Source organism: Mya arenaria, chromosome 8, assembly GCF_026914265.1.
Source record: "Mya arenaria isolate MELC-2E11 chromosome 8, ASM2691426v1".
Lineage (NCBI taxonomy): Eukaryota > Metazoa > Mollusca > Bivalvia > Myida > Myidae > Mya > Mya arenaria.
The window spans coordinates 27,311,614-27,333,670 of record NC_069129.1 but is presented as its reverse complement, the minus strand read 5'-3'; the positions used below and the strand labels follow the sequence as shown (position 1 = coordinate 27,333,670).

The window sequence follows — 22,057 nt, the reverse complement described above, 5'->3', positions numbered from 1 at the left end:
TAGATTGGCGACAGTCTTCAATTATAGATTGAACAGCCTCATAGTGAGATCAGGAAACCCCGGAAGTAAGTGTACATGAACGCACTTTGGACTCAAAATGCACAGAAACTTTTTTTCAGTTTTAAGACAGAAAGACGCTATTTTTCAAGGGTTCCGTATGGCATCAACAAGTTCAATTCAAGGGAAACTGTCAGGAAAGGTTGCCATTGTAACTGCGTCAACCGAGGGGTATGTATTAGTATTTGATAAATTCGTACTCCTTTCTATTCGTTCTGGTATGTTTTCGTACCCCAGCGTTCTATAAATTTGTGTAATGAAAGTAAATTAACTGTCACCTGCTCAATGCATTGGGATGCATCCATTGGTTTGCGGTAAAACACTGGACTATTAAACCAGGGAGTGCATGGTAGAGTCCGGTGTCTCAGTGAAATTGAAGCCACTACCAAAATATATACCCCCATCATTGCTTTAACTGTCAGTTATCTATTTGAATGATTTCAGAAAAATGAATGTAATACATTTAATAAGTATACAATGAAGTATGTACATGAACATAACCTTGGTCAAATTTACTGTCAGGAATAATTGTCTGTTTTATGAAAGTTTTTTGTTTTTTTTAAAAGTAGGTTTCCTTAAATAATGCTGCATCTGGTGAACATTAATTGACTCACTATTTTAGCATTGGCTTAGCTATTGCTCGAAGACTTGGGCAAGACGGGGCTAGTGTAATGGTAAGCAGCCGCAAGCAAGACAACGTGAGCCGGACAGTCGAGCAACTGAAATCTGAAAACCTCCAGGTGGAAGGGATGGTGTGCCATGTCGGTAAAGCGGAGGATAGAACAAGCCTTATTCAGCAGGTGCTGTACCATACGATATTAAATAATAAAGATTTTGTCACCATTTAGAATAGGTCTGTTTAGATCTATTGCAGAAAAAAATGTGTCAACTCATTTCATACTTTTTAACTGGATATGATCATACATGTATATGTTTCTAACTAATGAGGAACATTTAATCAAAATTTGTGGTTTCATATCATCACAGTTAAATTTAAGTTAACTTATTTGAACATCAATAGTTTAAAGCTGTTGAATGCAATGACTTTCATTAGCCTGAATATATTGAGTGTCAAAACAATCCTTTAAATCTGAAGTCTTGAGTCATTTCTTTCATTATACTTACTTTTCTGAGTTTGTAAAACAGTCTCCTTAATGTAATTTGACTCTTGGCTACATATAGTAAAACATTTGAATGCATGGTTTCTACCATTTTTGAATGTCAAAACCCTTGCTCAAAGGTCAAACAAAAGTTTGACAGTGTTGAAAATAAAACAAAATCATGTATTAATAAGTGTTTTTGATTTTTTTACAGACCGTATCAAAGTTTGGTGGTCTGGATTTTGTGGTTTCAAATGCAGCTGCAAACCCCGCATTTGGACCAATTCTTGATGTAGGTATTTATTTAAGCAAAACAGTACTTATATATTATGATTATCCCAGTGGTCAAAATTAACACAAGCCCACAAGCCCTGCACTGGTAAAATGTTTTCCTTGCTTGCTCAAATTCTGAATTTCGTATAGCAGGGCACGTTCAAAGATTTGATGCCAAGCAATGGTATAAGAATTCAAAAGCTTGTTCATCCAAAAGTCTATGGACCACATATCATTGTGGCTTCAATATTTTCTGGAAATACTTGAAGTCATTCCCCTTGATTAACAGTAAAAAATGGATAAGCTTGCAGTTGTTTTTATGTTATTACAATACTTTTAGTTAAGTCGAAGACCTCGCATTGTTCTTACAGACCTTTGAAATGCACACATGTTTGTATGGAATTTATTTATATTATTTATTTATGTACCACTACTACTAAGAGACATACTCTTTATTAAGTTACAAAATTAACAAATTTGGAGACATTCCTTAAAAAATCCCATCACCATTAGCTAAGTTCCAGTATTAAATGTAAACCAAAAAAGATGATGATCTCTGTAAACATTATACATTGACATTCAAGCTACTCTGTGTGTTCTTTGCAGACACCAGAATCAGCGTGGGACAAGGTAGGCAAAATTTTAGCAGGTGTTAGAAATCTTCATATATTGCACTATATGATGATCATCACACAAACTGTTATATTTAGTATATTTATATTTGATGAGTTGAAACACAACTTATAAATGATAGCTTTGCCGTTTAATTGTAGAAATTACCTAAAGTTTGTCTTGTCCGATAAATATCATAAGAAACCTTTGTCCAATCATCGCCAAATTTGGTCAGAATGTGTATGCGCATAATATCTTGGACAAGTTTGATAAACAGCCATGTTGCCTCACTCACTCTACAGTTATGAGTCTTGAATTGGCAAAAAATGTATTTACATTGTCTGCTCTCTAAATTTGGCTTAAAGTACACCAACTTATCACAAAACTTCATATCCTTAAATTAAGACAGGCATATTTCGTGACAGTTGGCTTTCTTGTTTTCTTTCTTTTTAATTTAACCTGACATATGGTGAAACGATTTGTAAATCTTTCTTACAATTTCTTTATAATAACATTTCCAGATATTTGAAACCAACGTGAAAGCAACCTTCTTCCTTATAAAAGAAGCTGTACCACACATGGAAAAGAGGGGGTAAAATTTGCTTTTATATATTAACTTGTTTCTTACTATTTCAAAAACACTTGCCCGGAATAAAAGTTGCAAACTTGTAGTGTAATTTTGCATGTTTTCTCAGTGCACTTGACTCAAAGTGAAGCAAGCAATTGCAACTTATATTAGTAACTATCGCTGGCACGATATTGCACAAGATTGTGGTCTTGTGTTGTGGGGGAAACCAGAGTGCCCACTTGTCTTTTTTTGTGACCATACATCAAACTCACATGTGCCCAGACTGGGAATCAAACCCAGGTGCCCCGGGCGAGAAGCGACTACGCTAACTACTGCGCTAACTGAACAACCGTTGACTCAAAGTTTGATTAGACTGTAACAACTTGTGAAATATCTGAGCTACTGGTAAGAGTGGTAATGGGTGTAAATACGCTTTAAAATGTACCAATTTCGATATAAAATCAAACATCTGTTTGTATCATTATGAATAAAATGGTAATAATGGCATACTGTTACTACGATCAATAAACAACCATTTCTGAAAACACTATTTTGACCAAATTGGAAGATTGGAACTCAACCATTCTATGCAGTGATCTCTCTTGACAAGCAAATTGTTTTACAATGCAATGGGAAGTGTAAATAAGCCCTGTCAAGTGTTATTTTCTGGATTTAGAATCAAGCCTATCAGATATGTAGAATACTTACAAGTATGTTTGCTATTCAATGCTCCAGTACACTTTAATAATCCCCATTACTCACTTCATTGAATGAAACCAAGGATTACAATACACTTCATATAAATACGTAAGGGCTTACAGGGCTTGAATTTAACTTTTTTTGGTACTCGCAAAACCAGACACTCACTCGCATTTTTTAAGGCAAATCTTTGTAATTGCTAGGAAAAAATATATATTGTGTGGAAAACAAATATTTAAGGTATAGTTTTATTGTTTTAATGAATTATCATATAATTGTACATTAAATGATATCATCATATATGTAACACTGACAGTACGTGCATTGAAGGCTTCTTAACATGTAAATTTGTGGAGGAAAATGATTAACTTGTGTCTTTTTATAAAGAAATCAGTAATGCTTTCTCTTGATGAAGAAAAACTGTAAAAATGTCTGGAAATTCTTCATATTTCAGGGGTGGTTCTGTAGTGATTGTATCCTCATTTGCTGGCTACACCCCTATGGAGGTAAGTCCTGTTGAAAGGAAAGAATATATGCATAAACAAAAGAAGAGTTTAAAAATCGAACAAAAACCATAATCAGTAATCAGAAGTTATTGTATTAGCCATTTCAAACAATTATCAATTTCATTATCAAACCTTATACATGTTAAAAAGGAAAAAAAGTTGCCAAAACTTGTACAATAGTTGTATGAATCTAAACGACAATGAAATTTCAGACCATTTGGCACACCAGGATAACACTCCCTAGCCTTTATAATTGGTCAAGATATTAGAAATAATCGAGTATTGTAAACTGTAATCAATTATCGCCGACTTTTGATCAGTTTTTGACAATTCTTGAAAAACCTTTCACAAGCCACTTCAGAAAAAAGCATCCTGTTCTTTTTAGTTATATAACTAAGGAATGAATATATGACTCTCTGTGAAAATACAAAACCTGTTCTGTGGCTAATTTCAAATCACCTCAATAGTTGACATAAGCTCATTAAAAGGATTCTATTTCATTATGCTGAACAAATTTATACAGGTACTGCCTTTTAGATCCATGTGTATCTTGAAACTCTATTTTATGCATTGCATTATTTGCAAATCAAATTTCTACATTATTAGATGATTGCTTCTTTATTACAGTTTCTCGGTCCCTACTCAGTAAGCAAGACGGCCCTGATTGGCATGACAAAGGCTCTAGTGCCCCAGTTATCCACCATGAATATCCGGGTGAATTGTGTGGCCCCTGGGATCATCAAGACCAAGTTCAGCGAACAGGTGATCTAAGCTTGATTAAAACAAAGGTCAGAATTATTTATGCAAATGTCAGTCTGTCGGTTGTTTAGTAGACCCAACCTTGTTCGATTGATACAAAGTGTATGTTTGGGCCTAAGGTACTCAATCTTGGTAGTGAGTTGGATCATGACCACCATGATCCCTATTGATTTTTCGGTGGGTCAAAGGTCACGGTTGTGGTGACCTTGAACACAAAAAGCTTGTCTGATTGATAACTAGAGTATGCTTCTTTAACTTGGTTAGGAAGTTCACTAAGACAAGCAGATGAACCATATTGATTACGAGATTTGTAGGTTTTATGATGTTTTGTTGGCTTTGGACACATTTTTTTTGTCCAATTGATAACTAACGTATGCTTAGGGCTACAGCCATCAAACTTTGTGGAGAGGCTGAGAGATGATATCAAGAAACTTACGTTACATTCAAATGTGCATCTCCATTTCAGCTTTGGAAAACCTCTGCAGTTAAAGACATGCTTATGCAAATGATCCCAATGAAAAGGTAACTGAATGATTATTTTCACCATCACATTTTCAATTTGTAAGAAAGAAAGATTAGGTTTTATATCAAATGAAAATATAAACATTAATAAATTAAATTCTTGTGAATCAAACTTTTACATTAATTTGAAACTGATTCATATTGCTATGGCCAGTTTTAGAGCTAGATTACAACACATTAATATTGTTATGCAAGCATCATCACATGTAGCTGTATACAAACAGCTAGTATAAAAGGCACAGTTTGTACTATGACTTCATAATCTTCTAAGAAGTTTTAAGCAAAATCAGAGTTATTTGAGAGTCTTAGGCATTTAATTCTGTGAAGGCAGAAAGGTGCACATGCTGGTCTTCATGAGGGCAGAAGGGTGCACATGTTGGTCTCCATGAGGGAAGAGGGGTTTTACTGGGGTGTTACCAAAAAAGGACAGCATGCAGCACCCTTCCATAACTCTTTGTCGAAAACTCTGTACACCCTTCATATGCTAGATGAACATTATTAGCTTATCTGTATAGAATACAAGTCTTTAGTATTATGATAGCCTTGATGTCATTGTTGCTCTTGTGCAAAAAATGGCCATAAGGTGACTATAAATTAATTGTTAGATTTTCATCCATGCCTGCCAACTCTTCTCCGCCACCTCTTAATTTCTATTGAGGCAAATGAAAATGTTGAACAAAGGTCTGTATTTGCATTTCGTTCCGGTACTGTTTTGGAACTTCTCTTTTTCATACCTATGCTGTCAATGTGTAACATTCACATGTACAAAAAGAATTGTGATGATCTTGTTTGTGGTTCGTCTAGAAACTCATTTTTATCTTGTCCCTTAAGCATGAGCATGATCACATATTCAACAGTCAAACAGTCATCTAAGAAAAAATAAAAAATACCCCCCCCTCAAAAAAGGTCCCAAACTCTTGTTCATTGCTAAGCTGTGTTTTGTTTAAGTTATAAAGTATAGAATTAATGTGTAACTATGTTATTCTTTTTCTTCAGGATAGGTGAACCTTCAGAAATATCGGGTCTAGTCTCGTTCCTGTGTTCAGACGATGCTTCCTACATCACAGGGGAAACAACCCTAGCTACGGGCGGAATCCCGGGCAGATTGTGATACTTACATCATGTAGAAGATTTTAATAATGTAGATCTCAGCAATTTCAGTAAAGCAATGATCTAACAAAAACATTCAGTTATTAACCAAGAATTTATCATCGTATCTCTAAGGTGATGAAATAAAGTGCAACTTCACTATTACATTTATACATGGATATATATATATATATATATGTGACAAAGATGGCTATCTTTAGATTCTCTGAAAGATAAAAGTGATGCATATTACCTTTTTTCATCTTATGTTCTTGTTAAATTATTGGCAAAATGATTGAAAATGACATTGTTTTTATGTATTGTATTTAATCAGACACACATGGCTTATTGCATCTTGACTTAGTTCACGTTTTATTTGGGTCAGAAAAACAATTAAATATATATATTTAATTGATTTTTGTTTTGTTTCAAGTATTCAAAAAATCAAATAATATGACTTGAGTTTTAATACGAATTATGTTAAATATCATCCAAACTGCCGAAGCATTAAATTAGGATTATAATATTATGTGAAATAAGTTGTTATTTTTCATTCAACATTGAGGTCTAGAAATGCATAACTGTGATACCATTTGTAAAATAATTTTGAGAATAAACATATAAAACTTAAACATTGTGATTGAATTATATACATGTATTGTTTCAACTATAGTGACATTCCGTTGTCTTTGATGGGTGGTAAACATGCTTTTGTACCTACATGTACTCTAGCTCAATATTTTCTACCAATCTTCATAAGGTTTGGCCAGAATGTGTCTAGAATCAATCTAGGTAGGTGGTCATGTCAGGGCAAAGGTGGACCAGGGGGTTCTAGAGTTCAGGATACATCCTGAAATAATCAGGATTGAGAGCTATTGAGTTTGGTTGGTGGTCACGAAGTGGGTTTTCTCCGCGTTCTCTTGTTACCCCCACAACACAAGACCGCACTCTCGCGCAACATCTTGCCAACGAGAGTGACTTAGCATATGATAATGTAACTTTCTTCACAATCGTCGTAAAAAAAATAAAGTTAATACTAAAGGTCTGCCCGCGCCCACTAAAGCTGCAATATAGCTTGACCCCTGGACAATTACTTTCCTCTTGACCATACCTTGTATACATTAGGCACCCGCACATAAGCGAGTTCTCTCGTGGCCCCATTAACCTTAATGTTTAATTTTGGTGCCTGGTGTCACCATACAATTTAGGGATCATTTGAAATGTTTTTGCTTTCTGATTACTTATATGTAAACTAAACGATCGTAAATACAGCACACACATGTATTACAGATGTTTGTCCTTTGACTTCTTAGTTCATCTGAAAGCGGACGTACAGGACATATTTTGCGATCTTTCAATGGCAAAAATTTGTTTCTTTCAATATACTGGATACAAGAATCTTTATGTAAGAAATGTATATGAAAACAAGAAACATAAGCTCATTTTTCCGACAAAAATAACAAACATATATAACATAACAAAACATACATTTGTTACAATGAACTGGTGATCTGGAAATATTCTGCGTTCAGCACCCTTTCAAATGCTACTAGAAAAACGTGGGGTCCCCAGGCATCTAAAATTCACATATTTGTTGGTCGAATGCCTTAAGATACAGAATTATCTCGCGATCTGCGACGCTTCTCAAATTCACACATATAAAATGCGTTAAAGCAGATTTATTAGTAAATATTGAACACATATGTTGTTTTCTAGTATATATCACAAAAAACAAAATTCACACAAATAACATTACAACAAAAGGCAAAAAACAATACATTGATTTGCGAAAAGTTTCATCAATTAATACAAAATGTAATTAAAGAGCAAGTTTGTTTACTAATGTCGTGAAAAAACTAACATCTATTTTCAACGAAAGTAAACAAGTCTTAATATATTTCTTCCTTCAGTGTTTTGAGAAAACTCCATCATACAATAAAGACTATTATTTGTAATCACAGGAAGATAATAATTATGGGCAAAATTCTCCAGATTACAATATAGCTGATTATAACACAATATTACTACACATATATATACAAAATTTAATACAAAAACGTGAACATCACTTGACTGTTTGAGTTAGATAACTGCGTATGTCTGCAAGACTTTACTTGTAAGTAGTAATGAACTATAATTGTATGTAAGCTTGCAAGTAGTCAATTGAACATTAAAATAACACCAGTTATTGTAAGATGTTCATTAACGTAAATTGGTGTGGATTTCAACGTGTTCATCTTACAAGTATAACGATCCGAACGTATTCATGCTTAATTATAAGGATTATTTTCCCACTGATCCATAACTTCCTTGTTCATTCTCACTGGTTTCGTCCTGGATTCTTGACGCCAGTAGCCATCATCGTGTGTTATCTCTTTCCTCTCTCTTGGCGAAACAAATTGAAATTCGCCCGCAAACATCGGATTGTGTTGGTTCAAGCTTATCCTGCTCCCATTCTGACCGCCGCGCATGCGTGTATACCGGATATCATCACGTGATGCGACTCGGTTCGCTGGGTTCAGTCGCATGTTATCACTTGCACCAGTTCCATCGCCCCATCTCTTGTGTAACATTTGACTGGAATCTTCTCCATCGCTGTAGTCAGGATCGGGTTCACTAAATGCTTCATTTCTGTAGGATTGAGTGCGAACGTACTTGTTTTCACGTCGAGCCTGTCTCGGAGGTGATGTATCAACTACATCTGCTTGTTTGCGTGGTTTTCTGTTTCGTCTTCGGCATATGACGATAACGAGAATTATAAGAACTATTGTCAATGATCCTGTGACAGCCACTCCAATCGTCAGTCCTTTCACTAGTCCACTTTTATCGTCTACCTGTTTGCTTGGTCTGCGAAATACAAAATGCTAAGTAAAGAATAGAAGTTTACAGTCTCATGGTGTGATCTTATTCAATAAGCATGTATCATGATCGTTTTGTGTTCTAAGAATGTAGTGTGATATTATCATTTATTAATGTTATTTAATTAGTATTAACAATAGTCCAGCGGAGACTTAATCTTAAGTCAATACTACTTGTAATGAACACAACAGAGATAAGCTAAGTATTCAAACATTTTTACGATAAGCCTGTTTTAAGGTACAATGTCAAAGATCAAAAGACACAGACCGATAGGCACGTAACGTTTATAACAACACAAACATACGATCCATGCATTGATAAATATATGGTGTTTCCAGGATTTAAAAATTACAGGGTTCTGCAAAAGGGCGAAAAGAGCACATTGTATTGGCCTTTAAAGGACTTGAAAACTATAAATTGTGATTAATTCAAGTAATATTAGGTTAAAACTATCAACTATGAAACGTTGTATAATATCTTTAGTTAAAACCTTTAAATAGGAAAATATAGCAAAATGATTATGTGTCAGTCTTAATCATTTTATTCTAGCATGGCAGTGGGGTACAAATGTTGGTCCATATGAGGGCACGAGGGTTATACCAAAAAGGACATGGTGCAGCATCCTACCATTACTATAAAACCCTTATTGAAGACTTACAATTTATCGCATATTGGTTTACCGTCATTCACAGAACATTTATCTCGTGTACATACGGAATATGCATCGCAAGGATCAGCAACTGAAATGTAACATTATGTTTATCAGAAAGTATACATAGTGCTACTTGTTATCGATGAATTCATGAAACTATCTACTTTGTAATACGCTCGAGGAAGAATGTATTTTTCTGCTAGAATGTTAATTATTTCATGATCATGTCTGCCATTACATATTTATACGAAAGGGTAGCAGTCTCAAATGATGCCTAATTGAAAAATGAATCGGAATAGAAAGATCAACACACTGAAAACTTTCGTGCGAAATTTCAATATATTTTACCAGGTTTTCCGTCCACGCTTATGTCTTTGATTTCCACCTTTTCTCCTCTAAATTCCAACGTCCCGTCAGTTGCATTTGTGTCGGTAGACATCTTCGACACGGCAACTGCAAGGGCTTGTGTGGCTTCCTCGTCATTTCGAGTGATTACATCGTGATCGATGACTAGACTTCCTCTGCTGCAAAACGTTGCTATGATTGTTAGATAAACGAGTAATTTTGTTCAAATATGTCAAAACGTATATCAAAATTACATTATCCGATGTATTATGTGGATTTGGGGTGAGTGGTGACCCCATATTACTTCGGTATGAGTTAAATGAGATTTAATTGTAGAAAAAGGTAACATATATACTAAAATATAATACAAAAATGATATTATCGCCTTGAAACTTTTCAAAATAGATATGTTCACGCCCGATCAAGAATTTACAAACTGCAATAAGATTATATATCGGTAATTCTGTTTAATAAGAGATAATCAGCAAGTAATACCCTTTCAAATATTATAACAAAAATGAATGTGGTAACCAGACATCATCAATTTACATTATTATCACTCGCTAGATGAAATGACAACTTTTTCACAACAACTGGGTACCTAAGATACACCACGAAATCATATACTAGAGAAGTGCTAGGTTTAAGGATCGCATGATGACACACTTATAATCTGACAATGCCACATATACCTGATGTTAATGATGAACACACTTTTGAAGTGGTATCCCATTTGCAATTGATAAAAGGGTGTAAGCTGTAAATCAGAAAGATACAATAAGCAGATATCAGCCAAACAAAAAGAGAAAGAGAGATAATACATTTTTCACTCAATATTATTGTTATGTTAAAATGTGGAAAATATGGAACAAAAGTAGATTTTGCGCATTGTTTTATAACAGACTGCAAATTTCGTTGTATAAATCACATCCCTGCGGAAAGAACATTTGTCCAAATCCATCGGGTTTGAAGTTAAACAGACATCAAACAACAATGTTTCAAAATAATCTGGCTAAGTCTGTTTCTCAGGCGGTCTAGTTGCGCTTGTCGAAATGTCGCCTGTCGGGAACCAACCGCTCTCTAAAATCGCTGATATGTCCGCTTCTCCTTCACCTGGTGGGGCAAACCTTTGATGTATGCGAATATAAAACTCACCATCTCTAAAGCTTCATTTTCAACCTGCTCATAGACTTTGGTAACATTCAAATTTTCGCTTTCTGGTAGGTCGAATTTTACGACAACGGTTATGGATACTTTTTTCTCTAAAATGGTAAAATGGTTCCTTAAGATGTCTACCGGTCTATACACTGATGATTATAGCGATGACTTTAAAACACTACGTGCGTTATATCAAAATAAATACATCGTAATAACATGCCTCAAGATAGTTTATCATTGAGTTTAAAATACAAACCAGTTGGTTTTGCAGTCGTTATGTCAGTCCAAAATTGTTGTGTTGTTACTGAAACGGAACACAATATTTTTTGCATGTGTATGATATGATCCATTGAATTATAAAACAGAATAGCACACAAAAAATAGTGTGCATAACCACGTGCCATTATTATTCGCGAAATATAATCGATTGGTCAAATGGATGGTTGATAGACAACCAGAGTCGTGTTAAATTTGTTAAATGGCACGAGTCTTCCGCTAAGCACAGTGGTGAGTGCTTTCGCTTCTCACCATGACGTCCGAAGTTCGATTCCCGGCCTATGTGCATGTGAGTTTAGTTGTCAAGAAGCCGGAAAAATGATCTTCTTCCGGTTACATCGTTGAAACTCCACAACACCTGACCCCAATCCCGCGTAAAATCGGGACAATTAGAGTGATTAATATGATATTGTTATATATTGTTTCACAATCGTTTTTAAATTAATAGTGTGAGACTAAACGCACGCGTTTGGACCCCGAATGCATCACCTAAATCGGAAAACACACGACATGTCGTTAGTAACTCTTACGTATGCATGAGTCGTTTTCCTTAACAAAGTTTCTAAAACATGAACACTCATATCCGCCATCTAAATTAAAGCACCCAGTGTTTGGAACAGCATCGCAGACTCCAATATCGACACATTCATCCACGTCATCAGAACAGACAGATCCGTTCCATGCTGGTTTGCAATGGCATACTCCGTCGAAGTTGTCGCAGTAAGCTGTATGGTTTGTGACACAGTGCGTGCAACCTTAATCGCACAAATTTTATTCATATATTATATTCTTTCTATGTTAATATTATCTTTTAATGGACTAAAATTGATTGGGCGACACTGTTTTTAGCATAAAACGATCGTTTACATTCAAATTTAAGTTTTGCCTCTTGTTATGCTGAGTGATATACTTGAATAAATGTACAACATATTACTTACCATGACAAACTCTGTTCACTTCTTGTTGCAAATAAAACTCTTTCGCTAATGTATCATTTATTGTTATCAGGAGTGTTATCCGAACTTCAACAGAATCTCCATACGGAACAGGACTTGGAATATTGCCACCTGTCACGTAACCATCGAAACTGTATTCCTTAATTTGTTGAATATCGTATGTATTATTCATAATGGCTGGCTTGACTTCGATTTGTACTTCTCGTTGATACTTAACAAGTCCTATTTCTTGAAGATTGAGCTTGTCCGCAGCATTCTGTGACTCTTGGAGCACCTTGGCAGATATATTAAAAGCAATAATCGCAGTGTCCCTTTCTGCAGCGTTAAGGCAACCCTCAAAGGCGAGATTCGCTGATATTGTAGGGTAAATCAAAACTGTCATTTGACCAAAGCGTGTCATATTGATGTCACTCTGAAGAACAGTTACGTTAAGATTGATTTCACCGGCTCGTTTGAATGTAATATTTAACGTCCCAAACTGTGAAGAATTAAGACATAAAACTCCATCGATATTTTGAAGACCATCTTCAAATAACGTTTCTGATGGAAACCCGGAAACAGCGATGTGCAATTGCTCGAGTGACCCCGAAATGTTCTTGGCATCAACTGTTATTTGCAGCGGTTCGTTGACAAATCCCGAACTTCCTCGCAAACTCAAAGAAGGTGGTTCCAACGGAGGTGTTGCTTTGAGGAAGTTAAATATAGTAACACAATGCTTATACACGTACATCTTATCATCAAAATATGTGAATAGTTAGCTTCTTAGTTCACATTGTTATAAAAATATATTATGTGCAACATTGCGAGCAACCTAAATCACACGAATTTCATTTTCATATTATATTCTTGCTTTGTTTATATTACTTGAATAGTTGTATTATATTTTATTTGAATATATTTGATGGTTGATACTACTTTAACATACACTGTCCTATTGTTTTAGCGCAAAAAATATATTTCATTCAAATTTAATATTTGTCTCTTCTATTGCCCATTGGTTTAATTGAATAAATGTTTAAAAAAAACACTTACCATTACAAACTCTGTTCACTTCTTGTCGCAGATCAAACTCTTTCGCTATTATATCATCTATTGTAACCAGTAGTGTTATCAAAACTTCAACAGAATCTCCATACGGGACTGGACTTGGAATATTGCCATCTGTCTCGTAACCATCGAAACTGTATTCCTTAATTTGTTTAAAATCGGATGAATTATTCATAATGGCTGGCTTGACTTCGAGTATTACTTCTCGTTGATACTTAACAAGTCCTATTCCTTGAAGACTAAGCTTGTCCGCAGCATTCTGTGACTCTTGGAGCACCTTTGCAGATATATTAAAAGCAATAATCGCAGTGTCCCTTTCAGCAGCGTTAAGGCAACCCTCAAAGGCGAGATTCGCTGATATTGTAGGGTAAATCAAAACTGTCATTTGACCAAAGCGTGTCATATTGATGTCACTTTGATGAACAGTTACGTTAAGATTGATTTCACCGGCTCTTTTGAATGTAATATTTAACGTCCCAAACTGTGAAGAATAAAGACATAAAACTCCATCGATATTTTGAAGACCATCTTCAAATAACGTATCTGATGGAAACCCAACAACAGCGATTTGCAATTGCTCGAGTGACCCCGAAATGTTCTTGGCATCAACTGTTATTTGCAACGGTTCGTCGACAAAACCCGAACTTCCTCGCAAACTCAAAGAAGGTGGTTCCAACGGAGGTGTTGCTTAGAGGGAGTTAAATACAGTTACTCTATGCTTCTACACGTACATATTATCAACAAAATATGTGAATAGTCAGCTTCTTATTTCTCGTTATTACAAAAATATATTATGTGTTGAAATGCAAATCAATATTATGTTTTTAATTTTAAAAGAATGTGAGATGCATACTTGAATTACAGACAATACATTGCTTTAAAGAATGTGTTTTGTTTGACAATGTAAGATGCTAACTTACACTACAGTTGAACAAAACACTTCAAAGAATGCGTTTGATTTGACAAAGAGTGTAAGAGGCTTACTTGAGATACAGTTGGGTCCATAGAAACCATCGTTACAAATACAGGTGGACAATCCGATGCTACAGCTCCCATTGCCAGAGCAGTTGCAATCTGATATAAACAATTTCAAAGGTCGGGTGGAAAACGTTACAGGAAATAAATGCCTGATTTTAAAGTCATAGTTTCTTTTTTAAGATACAATGAAACACTTAAAAAATCGGAGAACAAAGCTATCAAGGCTGTTTTTTTGCCATTTCCAATTTCTTACGTTAAATGGTAGTATCGATTTGTTCTAAAAGAATCACTGTTTGTTGTTTTTTTATATTTGTATTGCTTGACCTTTTGCTTCACTGACCATGTACTTACGTTTTTCAAGTTTTGATGACACCAAAATAGTCGCTGTTTCGTTTATTTCCAAAAGAGCCAAAGAATTCCCGACATTATCAATAGGAACCGGTAAAAGAAACATTGATTCGCCAACATTAACACTGATCAGAACCATTTCTTCCCGAATGCCTTGCGCGAACAGTGAAAATGTACCATCTATGAAATGTAAACAGATTGATTAAATTAAGTTTGAGTTAAGGTATCTCCATAATAGTTTATCAAAAGCATTAAAATAAAAAGAAACGATTGACCTGTGTGTATACAAAATGTAAGTAATATAACACATACTTTCAAGCCGGTACAAATCTACTTGTTTTACACCAGATCCATCGTCTTCAGATCGGAGACGTATAATTGATGATTCGGCAGATTCTGTCCTTGGAACAACGGACCCATTTACCGTAGGTGTGGATTTGTCAATCTTTCGAAAAAGTAAATTTCATTGATAAGTGGTTTACTTTCAATTACTAAGTAAATAAATCCATTATTAAGTAAATATATCGGTAGTTGTGGAAAAAAAAAACAGGAATAAATTTCACTACAAGCTTACCGTGTTAAATACATTAGGGGTGTCAATGGGGTCATTCTGATCAAAATAGATGGACGCGTTTGCGTTGATCGTGGTCGTATCAGGTGCCTCTTTCAAAGGAACAACAGTAAATGTCACAAACCCTTGCCCAGTTGTATCGTTATTCGGTGGCAAAAAACCAACACTTGGATCACTTGGGGCGAAACCTGCAAAAGTATTTTTGTGGATCTTTTTTTAAGATCAATTAGTTCGCGCTTATATGTTTCATTCAAGTTTCTGTTTCTCGGATAACGTTATCATTTGTTATAAAATGTAGAACAAATGGTCAATTATAGAATAACTCATATCCTGACCAATCACTCGCGTATCGTGTTTGCCAGTCTAAAACAAAGTAAGCTTGACTTAAAACAAGCATTTACCTGTTGCTGGATCAATGCTTTGGAAATTCCAGAAAAGAACACGTCTGACCACATCAATACCACAGAATATTTTAACGTAGACACCAGATGTGCTTGTCATGTTGATTGTACCCTTAAGGATGGAGGCATACCATATGGTAAAAATGATGATACGACGGTCAAATCATTGCATACATAGTTATTTTGTATCTAGTAACTCAAACTCCAATCAGTTTGAATATGGGTAGTATCATTGTATTAAAAGGTAAATATGATTACATTTAAACGTATATTACTTGGAATGATTTGCTATTGTCTTTTACTGGCTGTTCAAACTCGCCAAATCCGAATTTTCCTATTGTAAACGTTCTGTCGTCTAAAAATTCGCTGTAACTATGTTCAACGTAAACTCTTTGTGCAGGAGCGGTAGCATTTTCATCATTTTCAAAACGAATAGTATAAGTCATGCGATTTCTTCCAGAAATAAATCTTGCAGCACCAAAGCCAGACGGTCCAATCATATCGTTCTGGAACGGTTGAAAAGAAACATACTTTGACACAAATTAAATTTAAAAAATCGATTTGGCATTGAGTAATGAGCAATATTGTAGTTAAATTTACTTTGAGCAGTATTATTTCTTCGAAATTGAGGACATGAAACAAAAGTTAATTTATGTCATAATTTCATTAAATAAATCAATTCAAAGCACCTAAATGACAATGTTCTTCATATGAAATTAATAAAAGATCTCAAAGTAATGGACGAACAGAAATCAGTTATGTTTTACCGGATCATGGGAGGCAACCCAATCTACGAAGCCGTCCGCCAACTCCAAGATATGCTTGCTATCAACATCAACCAGGAAACTCAAGTGGCATATCTATTTCACAGAAATCAAATCATACTTGAGAAAAATACACCCAATTATAAATTTAAAATGCAACTTATGTAAATCAAACTATGAATATCGGCAACCAGCCGCAGTATTCAACCCGAAATGCTTTCATTTTTTCAACGGCTGCAAATGTTAATAAAATAGTCATTTGCACATACCTGTATTAAAAGCACAAATGAGCACGTTTACGACACATATATTCATAAGTATAGATGCAAGCAGTTGTAGTTGTTGTTTTACCTCTATCGTTTTACTTTTGTAATCCTCAAATTCACTGCAGATTTCTTTGAAAAGCCCGTATTTTTCAAATTTCTTGGCCAATCCAGCGTCTGCCATATCTATGAATCCCTTTAAAATGTCATCTCTGGCATCTTTCCAATCATATTTCTCCCCGTCAATAGTATGTTGAACATAATTGCCCAGCGTCTTTGTAGCAACAGATGCAAGATCTTTGACAAAAGGTACTTTCACGTATTTTCCGACCACGCCATTAATAGACCCTTCGACAAGCGACCCAGTTGCTCCTTTTGTATGAATAAACAACTATTCTTCATCAGGTATAAAGAAATGACTTATATAGTGAACACACCTGTTATTCTCGAGGGTTCGAATGGTATTGTGATTAAGGTGCTTGCCTCCCCATGAGGTCGAGTAGGACTTGGAGGACGTTCCCATGGCCTCTTAAAAAGGACAACAGTATTGCTTTCTACTCAGGAAGCGGACTCGAGAGGGATTTAATATCTACTTAAAGCGGCATTTAAACCCCCGCTAAAATAAAATAGTATAACTAAACGTGATTATTCAGTTACAATACATATAGAATTGCAAACCTCCAAATGTCCACTGGTTGACTGGTGTTGAAAACAAGTATTTACCAACACCCACAGCACCCTCAAACGCGATGTAAAAACAGAACGGACATGTTCCTTTTGGATCGTTAAAATGCACTGGATTATTACCACAGTAGATATAGAGATTTTGACTCTTTGCTTTTAGTCCCAATCCATCAGGACTTAGAAATCGGCCGGTGGAAGAATCGTACATTCTGCTTTGCATGTAAAATACTCCTTGTATTTCTTGTATATCAACAACACCCCATTGTCCAATAAAAGTGAAGATCGGGTATTTTGAACCAGGTGGAGACAAAACATTACCAAACGGGTCGTGGTTATATGACGACAATAATTCACCGTTCTCACTAAGAATATTGACGACAGTTCTGAAAAATGAGATCTCGTTAAATTAAAAACAGTTTTCTTCATTTTTAGGCAGTGTTGAAACATTTTCTGTCATTCAATTCAGTATTTCATAATCCCTATTGACCAGTATTATCATATGTACCATATTCAACTCTTATCATAGTGCCTATTATCAGTTTTGACCCTAAGTGGTCATTAATGAATCTTACATAAGGGGCCATACACGTTTTTTTACCCTAAGTGCTCATATACGAAACTACTTTAAGCGGTTATAAGCGAATTTTACCGTTAAGGGTGAGAATCTTACCCTAAGAGGTCATACACGAATCTATCCTTAAGAGGTCATACACGAAACTAACCCTAAGAGGCCATACACAATTCTAACCCTTAGAGGTCATAAAATTATCTAACCTGAGGGTCATAAACGAATCTAACTCTAAGAGGTCATAAACGAATCTAACCTGAGGGTCATAAACGAATCTAACCCTAAGAGGTCATAAACGAATCTAACCCTAAGAGGTCATAAACGAATCTTACCCTTAGAGGTCATACACGAATCTAACCCTAAAGGGTCATAAACGAATCTAACCCTAAGAGGTCATAAACGAATCTAACCCTAAGAGGTTAAACACGAATCTAACCCTAAGGGGTCATAAACGAATCTAACCCTAAGAGGTCATAAACGAATCTTGCCCTTAAAGGTCATACACGAATCTTATCCTAAGGGGTCATAAACGAATCTAACCCTAAGAGGTTATACACGAATCTAATCCTAAGAGGTTATACACGAATCTAACCCTAAGAGGTCATAAACGAATCTTGCCCTTAAAGGTCATACACGAATCTTATCCTAAGGGGTCATTAACGAATCTAACCCTAAGAGGTTATACACGAATCTAACCCAAACAGGTAATACACGAATCTAACCCTAAGAGGTCATAAACGAATCTTGCCCTTAGAGGTCATACACGAATCTATCCCTAAGGGGTCATAAACTAAGGTGTCATAAACGAATCTCACCCTAAGGGGTCATAAACGAATCTAACCCTAAGGGATCATAAACGACTCTTACCCTTAGAGGTTATACACGAACCTTACTCTTAGGGATCATAAACCAATCTTAACCGATGAGGTCATAAACAACTTTATTCTAAGGGTTACAAACGCATATTACCCTAAGTGGTCATAAAAGAAGTACTGCATAGTTTCTTCGTTCGTCTCGGCCGCTATCAAACCAATATCCGGTCCCCCATAATAGAATCGTGTTCGTTTTCCGCTGCTTGAAATCTATAAAACCGTTTCCAATAATATATTTATTTTAAAAACAAAACAAATTACATTGTCATTGTTTCATATCTTTCTATAAAGTGATTGTTCAAATAAAGTAGCTTTTATAATTATATTGGTAAACCAATAAAAGAATAACAGGTCATGAATACTTCTAGAACTTGTTCATTTAGCTTTAAATCCTTGGTTTATACTAATTTATTTTAGCTCGATTGTGACGAAAGCTGATAGCTTATAGAATCACTCTCGAGTCCGTTTTCTGGGCAGAAATCAGTACTGTGTCCTTTTTGAGAGGTTATGAGAAAGTACCCCTGGTGGGGATCTAACCCACCACCTCTTGGGTGAGAGGCGGACACCTATACCACTAGACAACTCTCACCCTATTTTTGTTACTCTAATACCAAATTGTCATCAGGCGCAATACTTAGCAAATAAATAAAATAGCACTTATTTCTTCCTAAGACCATTTTCCTGACGACGCTAAAAATATTCCTGTCTAAACATTGATAAGCAAGAAAATAAATGGATTGTATGCACAAATACAAATAACTGACAAATACCTGCTCTAATATATGTCGATCGAAGAAACCTAAGGGACTTGTAATATATTTTGTTTGATTTCCATCGCAAAGCTTTGAGACTAAGTTTCCGAAAGCGTCGTATTCAAACTTGCATGACTTTCCACGAGAAGAGTAAGAGACCAGTTTATTGTCTTCGTCATAACCAAATGTTTCGTTCTTGCTAGATTGTCTTGTTTTTAGATTCCCATTTCTATCATACTCAAACGACACCTCCCCGACATGTTTATATTGGTTCATTTCATTAACATTGTATACTTCCTCAATTTCATTTCGATTAACAGACCTTCTGTTTTTCGCTTTATCATAGTTGATCAACGTTTCATTTCCCATCGGATCAATCATTGATGTCATCTGTCCAGCTCGGTCGTACTTAAATTTCCAGCTCCCTTCCATTGTGGTCATCTGTATTCTCATTTTGCTTCGTGCGTATGTGTAATTAAAGAAAGAGGCCATTGTTTTATTTGGGTAAAAATTCATCAGTGACAAAAGCAACCGCGAACTGCTTTTGTAAACGAAAACACTGTACGCACTGTTTCCATAATCTTTCCTTGTAACGAGTCCTGCGTCATTATAAGTAGTTTTGACCAATGTTGTTTTTCCGTTAGAAACTTCAGTAATTCGTCCTTGCCCATCGTACTGATATTGAGTATCATATCCCTGGTCTGTTGATATACGTGTCAACTGATTAAGCCTGTTGTATTCGTAACTAATTTTCGTTTCGGGTGACTTAATAGCTTTTGGTAGATTTCCATCGTACTCAATTGATGTTTCTCCTAGTTCATTAGCCGCATAATTCAATTTGCCGTCCTCTGTATATTCGTACATTGTTATCGTATCCGATCCTATATCCTTTTTTGTTAGCAGTCCTTTGCTATTAAACTCGTACCTTTTTAAATTTCCAGAGGGCATTTTTGTATAATGTCCATTTTTAAAGTAAGAATATATCTTGTTGGTACCATCGGGATACAATACCTCTTTAATAGTTTGGTTATCATTGAATATTATTTCGTAAACATTTCTCTTTCCATCTGCAAATTGAATCATTTGTCCCAAATCGTTAAACTTGGTTTTTATAGTGTCCCCATTACCGTCTGTTATGAAAACGGTGTTGCCGTCAAATGCACGGTTGGATACCAACTGTAATGAATGCAAGTAAAGTTATTAATATGATGCTAGTGTTTGTTTATTATTGTGAATACTAAATTTAATCAAGTGTATTTATTTACGAAATTGCGAAATTTGTTCTACATTGCTACTCAACGTGAAATTACTTCGTAAAAAAGTTAGTTTAACTGAAACAGAAGTAACTCACCCTTTCTCCTTCGTATATGGACTCGTATGCTGATGTTCGGAGTGTTTTGACAGGCACACCATTTTCTTTCTGAACACTTATTACATCATTTGACTCTGAATATATGACATTAGTTAAAGCAGAAATGGTTTTGTCATCAATGACAGTCATGCCACCCTTGGTAAACGTGTATTCATCGTCCGTTATTATGCGTCCTCCTTTAATCAATTTCCTTGAAATAAGATGCCCATACGCGTTGTATCTGAACTGTTCTCGTGATGAGGTCTTCGTTTTGATGACCATCCGTAATGAGTTGTCGTTGTTATTGTAAAAGTATCTCACAACGTTGCCTTCAGATCTCATTTGTGAAAGCATGTTTGTTTTAAAGTTGTAAAAATACTCTCTGAAAGAAACCAAGGGATGCGTTAAGACAGTTGCCGTGAATCCTAGTGAGAATTCAAAGTAAGGGATGTCGTTATAATGATCTTTCATCCAGGAACAATATATCTTAACATATCTGAGAGTGTTGTATTTCTTTTCGTCTGTACATTAACAGAAGTGGACGAAGCTTAGTTATTGAGCATTGTCATTGACAATATAGTTTAAAAAGTACTTAACTCACTACCCTCTTGATTGAAATTCTCTTCTTTAATAACTTGAGCTGTGGCTGCAGTAACTTTTTATTAAAAATTGAATATAGGAATTTTGTTTTTATGCATAAACACTCGTACTTACACACTGGAACCTTGTTCGTTGTTGCTATTCAAAAGTTGCATCGAGTGTATGTAATTGATAGAGTTATATCTAATTTTTAAGGAATTTCCGTTTGAATGGTTAAGGCTTTTCAAAAGATCTCCGTCATACTCTAAACGTAGCCAGCTATCATCAATGAGGGAGGTTACCGATTTAAGGAAAAACTTTTGCGCATCAAAAACCAGTTCTTTCATATCTTTTGATTTTGTTAGAACGAAGTCTGAAATATGAACAAACACAATTATGAAACAATTATCAGCCTTGTTTTTGGAAAGGGTAAGACACTAAGTATGTT

At 35.3% G+C, this 22,057-nt stretch overlaps 2 protein-coding genes across 3 annotated transcripts; one reads left to right on the top strand and one right to left on the bottom strand.

Annotated features, from left to right (window-relative positions):
- The first annotated feature begins 65 nt into the window (after positions 1–65).
- Positions 66–6,811, top strand: LOC128243423 (dehydrogenase/reductase SDR family member 4-like). Its single transcript, XM_052961199.1, has 9 exons — positions 66–228; positions 680–857; positions 1,372–1,449; positions 2,037–2,060; positions 2,564–2,634; positions 3,764–3,815; positions 4,443–4,577; positions 5,041–5,096; positions 6,093–6,811. Exons 1-9 carry the CDS (start codon positions 98–100, stop codon positions 6,205–6,207), a joined length of 840 nt encoding a protein of 279 aa, XP_052817159.1. The 5' UTR covers positions 66–97; the 3' UTR covers positions 6,208–6,811.
- A 1,266-nt stretch (positions 6,812–8,077) lies between these two features.
- On the bottom strand, positions 8,078–21,966 carry LOC128242674 (uncharacterized). Of its 2 annotated transcripts, XM_052959919.1 has the most exons (22): positions 21,745–21,966; positions 21,031–21,412; positions 19,698–20,855; positions 19,025–19,137; positions 17,482–17,870; positions 16,892–17,175; positions 16,544–16,636; positions 16,052–16,282; positions 15,777–15,888; positions 15,379–15,563; positions 15,117–15,249; positions 14,808–14,984; positions 14,463–14,552; positions 13,464–14,165; positions 12,414–13,115; positions 12,006–12,230; positions 11,456–11,503; positions 11,197–11,303; positions 10,734–10,798; positions 10,045–10,220; positions 9,703–9,784; positions 8,078–9,032 (listed from the first exon to the last, which is right to left on the bottom strand). In XM_052959919.1, the coding sequence occupies exons 1-22, from the start codon at positions 21,954–21,956 to the stop codon at positions 8,456–8,458; spliced, it is 6,243 nt and encodes a 2,080-aa protein (XP_052815879.1). In that variant the 5' UTR covers positions 21,957–21,966; the 3' UTR covers positions 8,078–8,455. The 2 variants fall into 2 exon arrangements, with proteins under 2 accessions (XP_052815879.1, XP_052815880.1); XM_052959920.1 differs by lacking the exons at positions 8,078–9,032; positions 9,703–9,784; positions 10,045–10,220; positions 10,734–10,798; positions 11,197–11,303 and adding an exon at positions 10,889–11,154.
- Positions 21,967–22,057: the final 91 nt, after the last annotated feature.

Coding starts and splice junctions, on each gene's coding strand:
- LOC128243423 (XM_052961199.1), top strand. CDS start 98: ATGCACAGAAACTTTTTTTCAGTTTTAAGACAGAAAGACGCTATTTTT. Junction 1,450..2,036: donor CATTTGGACCAATTCTTGAT/GTAGGTATTTAT, acceptor TGTTCTTTGCAG/ACACCAGAATCAGCGTGGGA. Junction 2,635..3,763: donor CCACACATGGAAAAGAGGGG/GTAAAATTTGCT, acceptor TTCATATTTCAG/GGGTGGTTCTGTAGTGATTG.
- LOC128242674 (XM_052959919.1), bottom strand. CDS start 21,956: ATGAAAGAACTGGTTTTTGATGCGCAAAAGTTTTTCCTTAAATCGGTA. Junction 15,564..15,776: donor AAGCATTGATCCAGCAACAG/GTAAATGCTTGT, acceptor ATACTTTTGCAG/GTTTCGCCCCAAGTGATCCA. Junction 9,785..10,044: donor AAGCGTGGACGGAAAACCTG/GTAAAATATATT, acceptor GTTACATTTCAG/TTGCTGATCCTTGCGATGCA.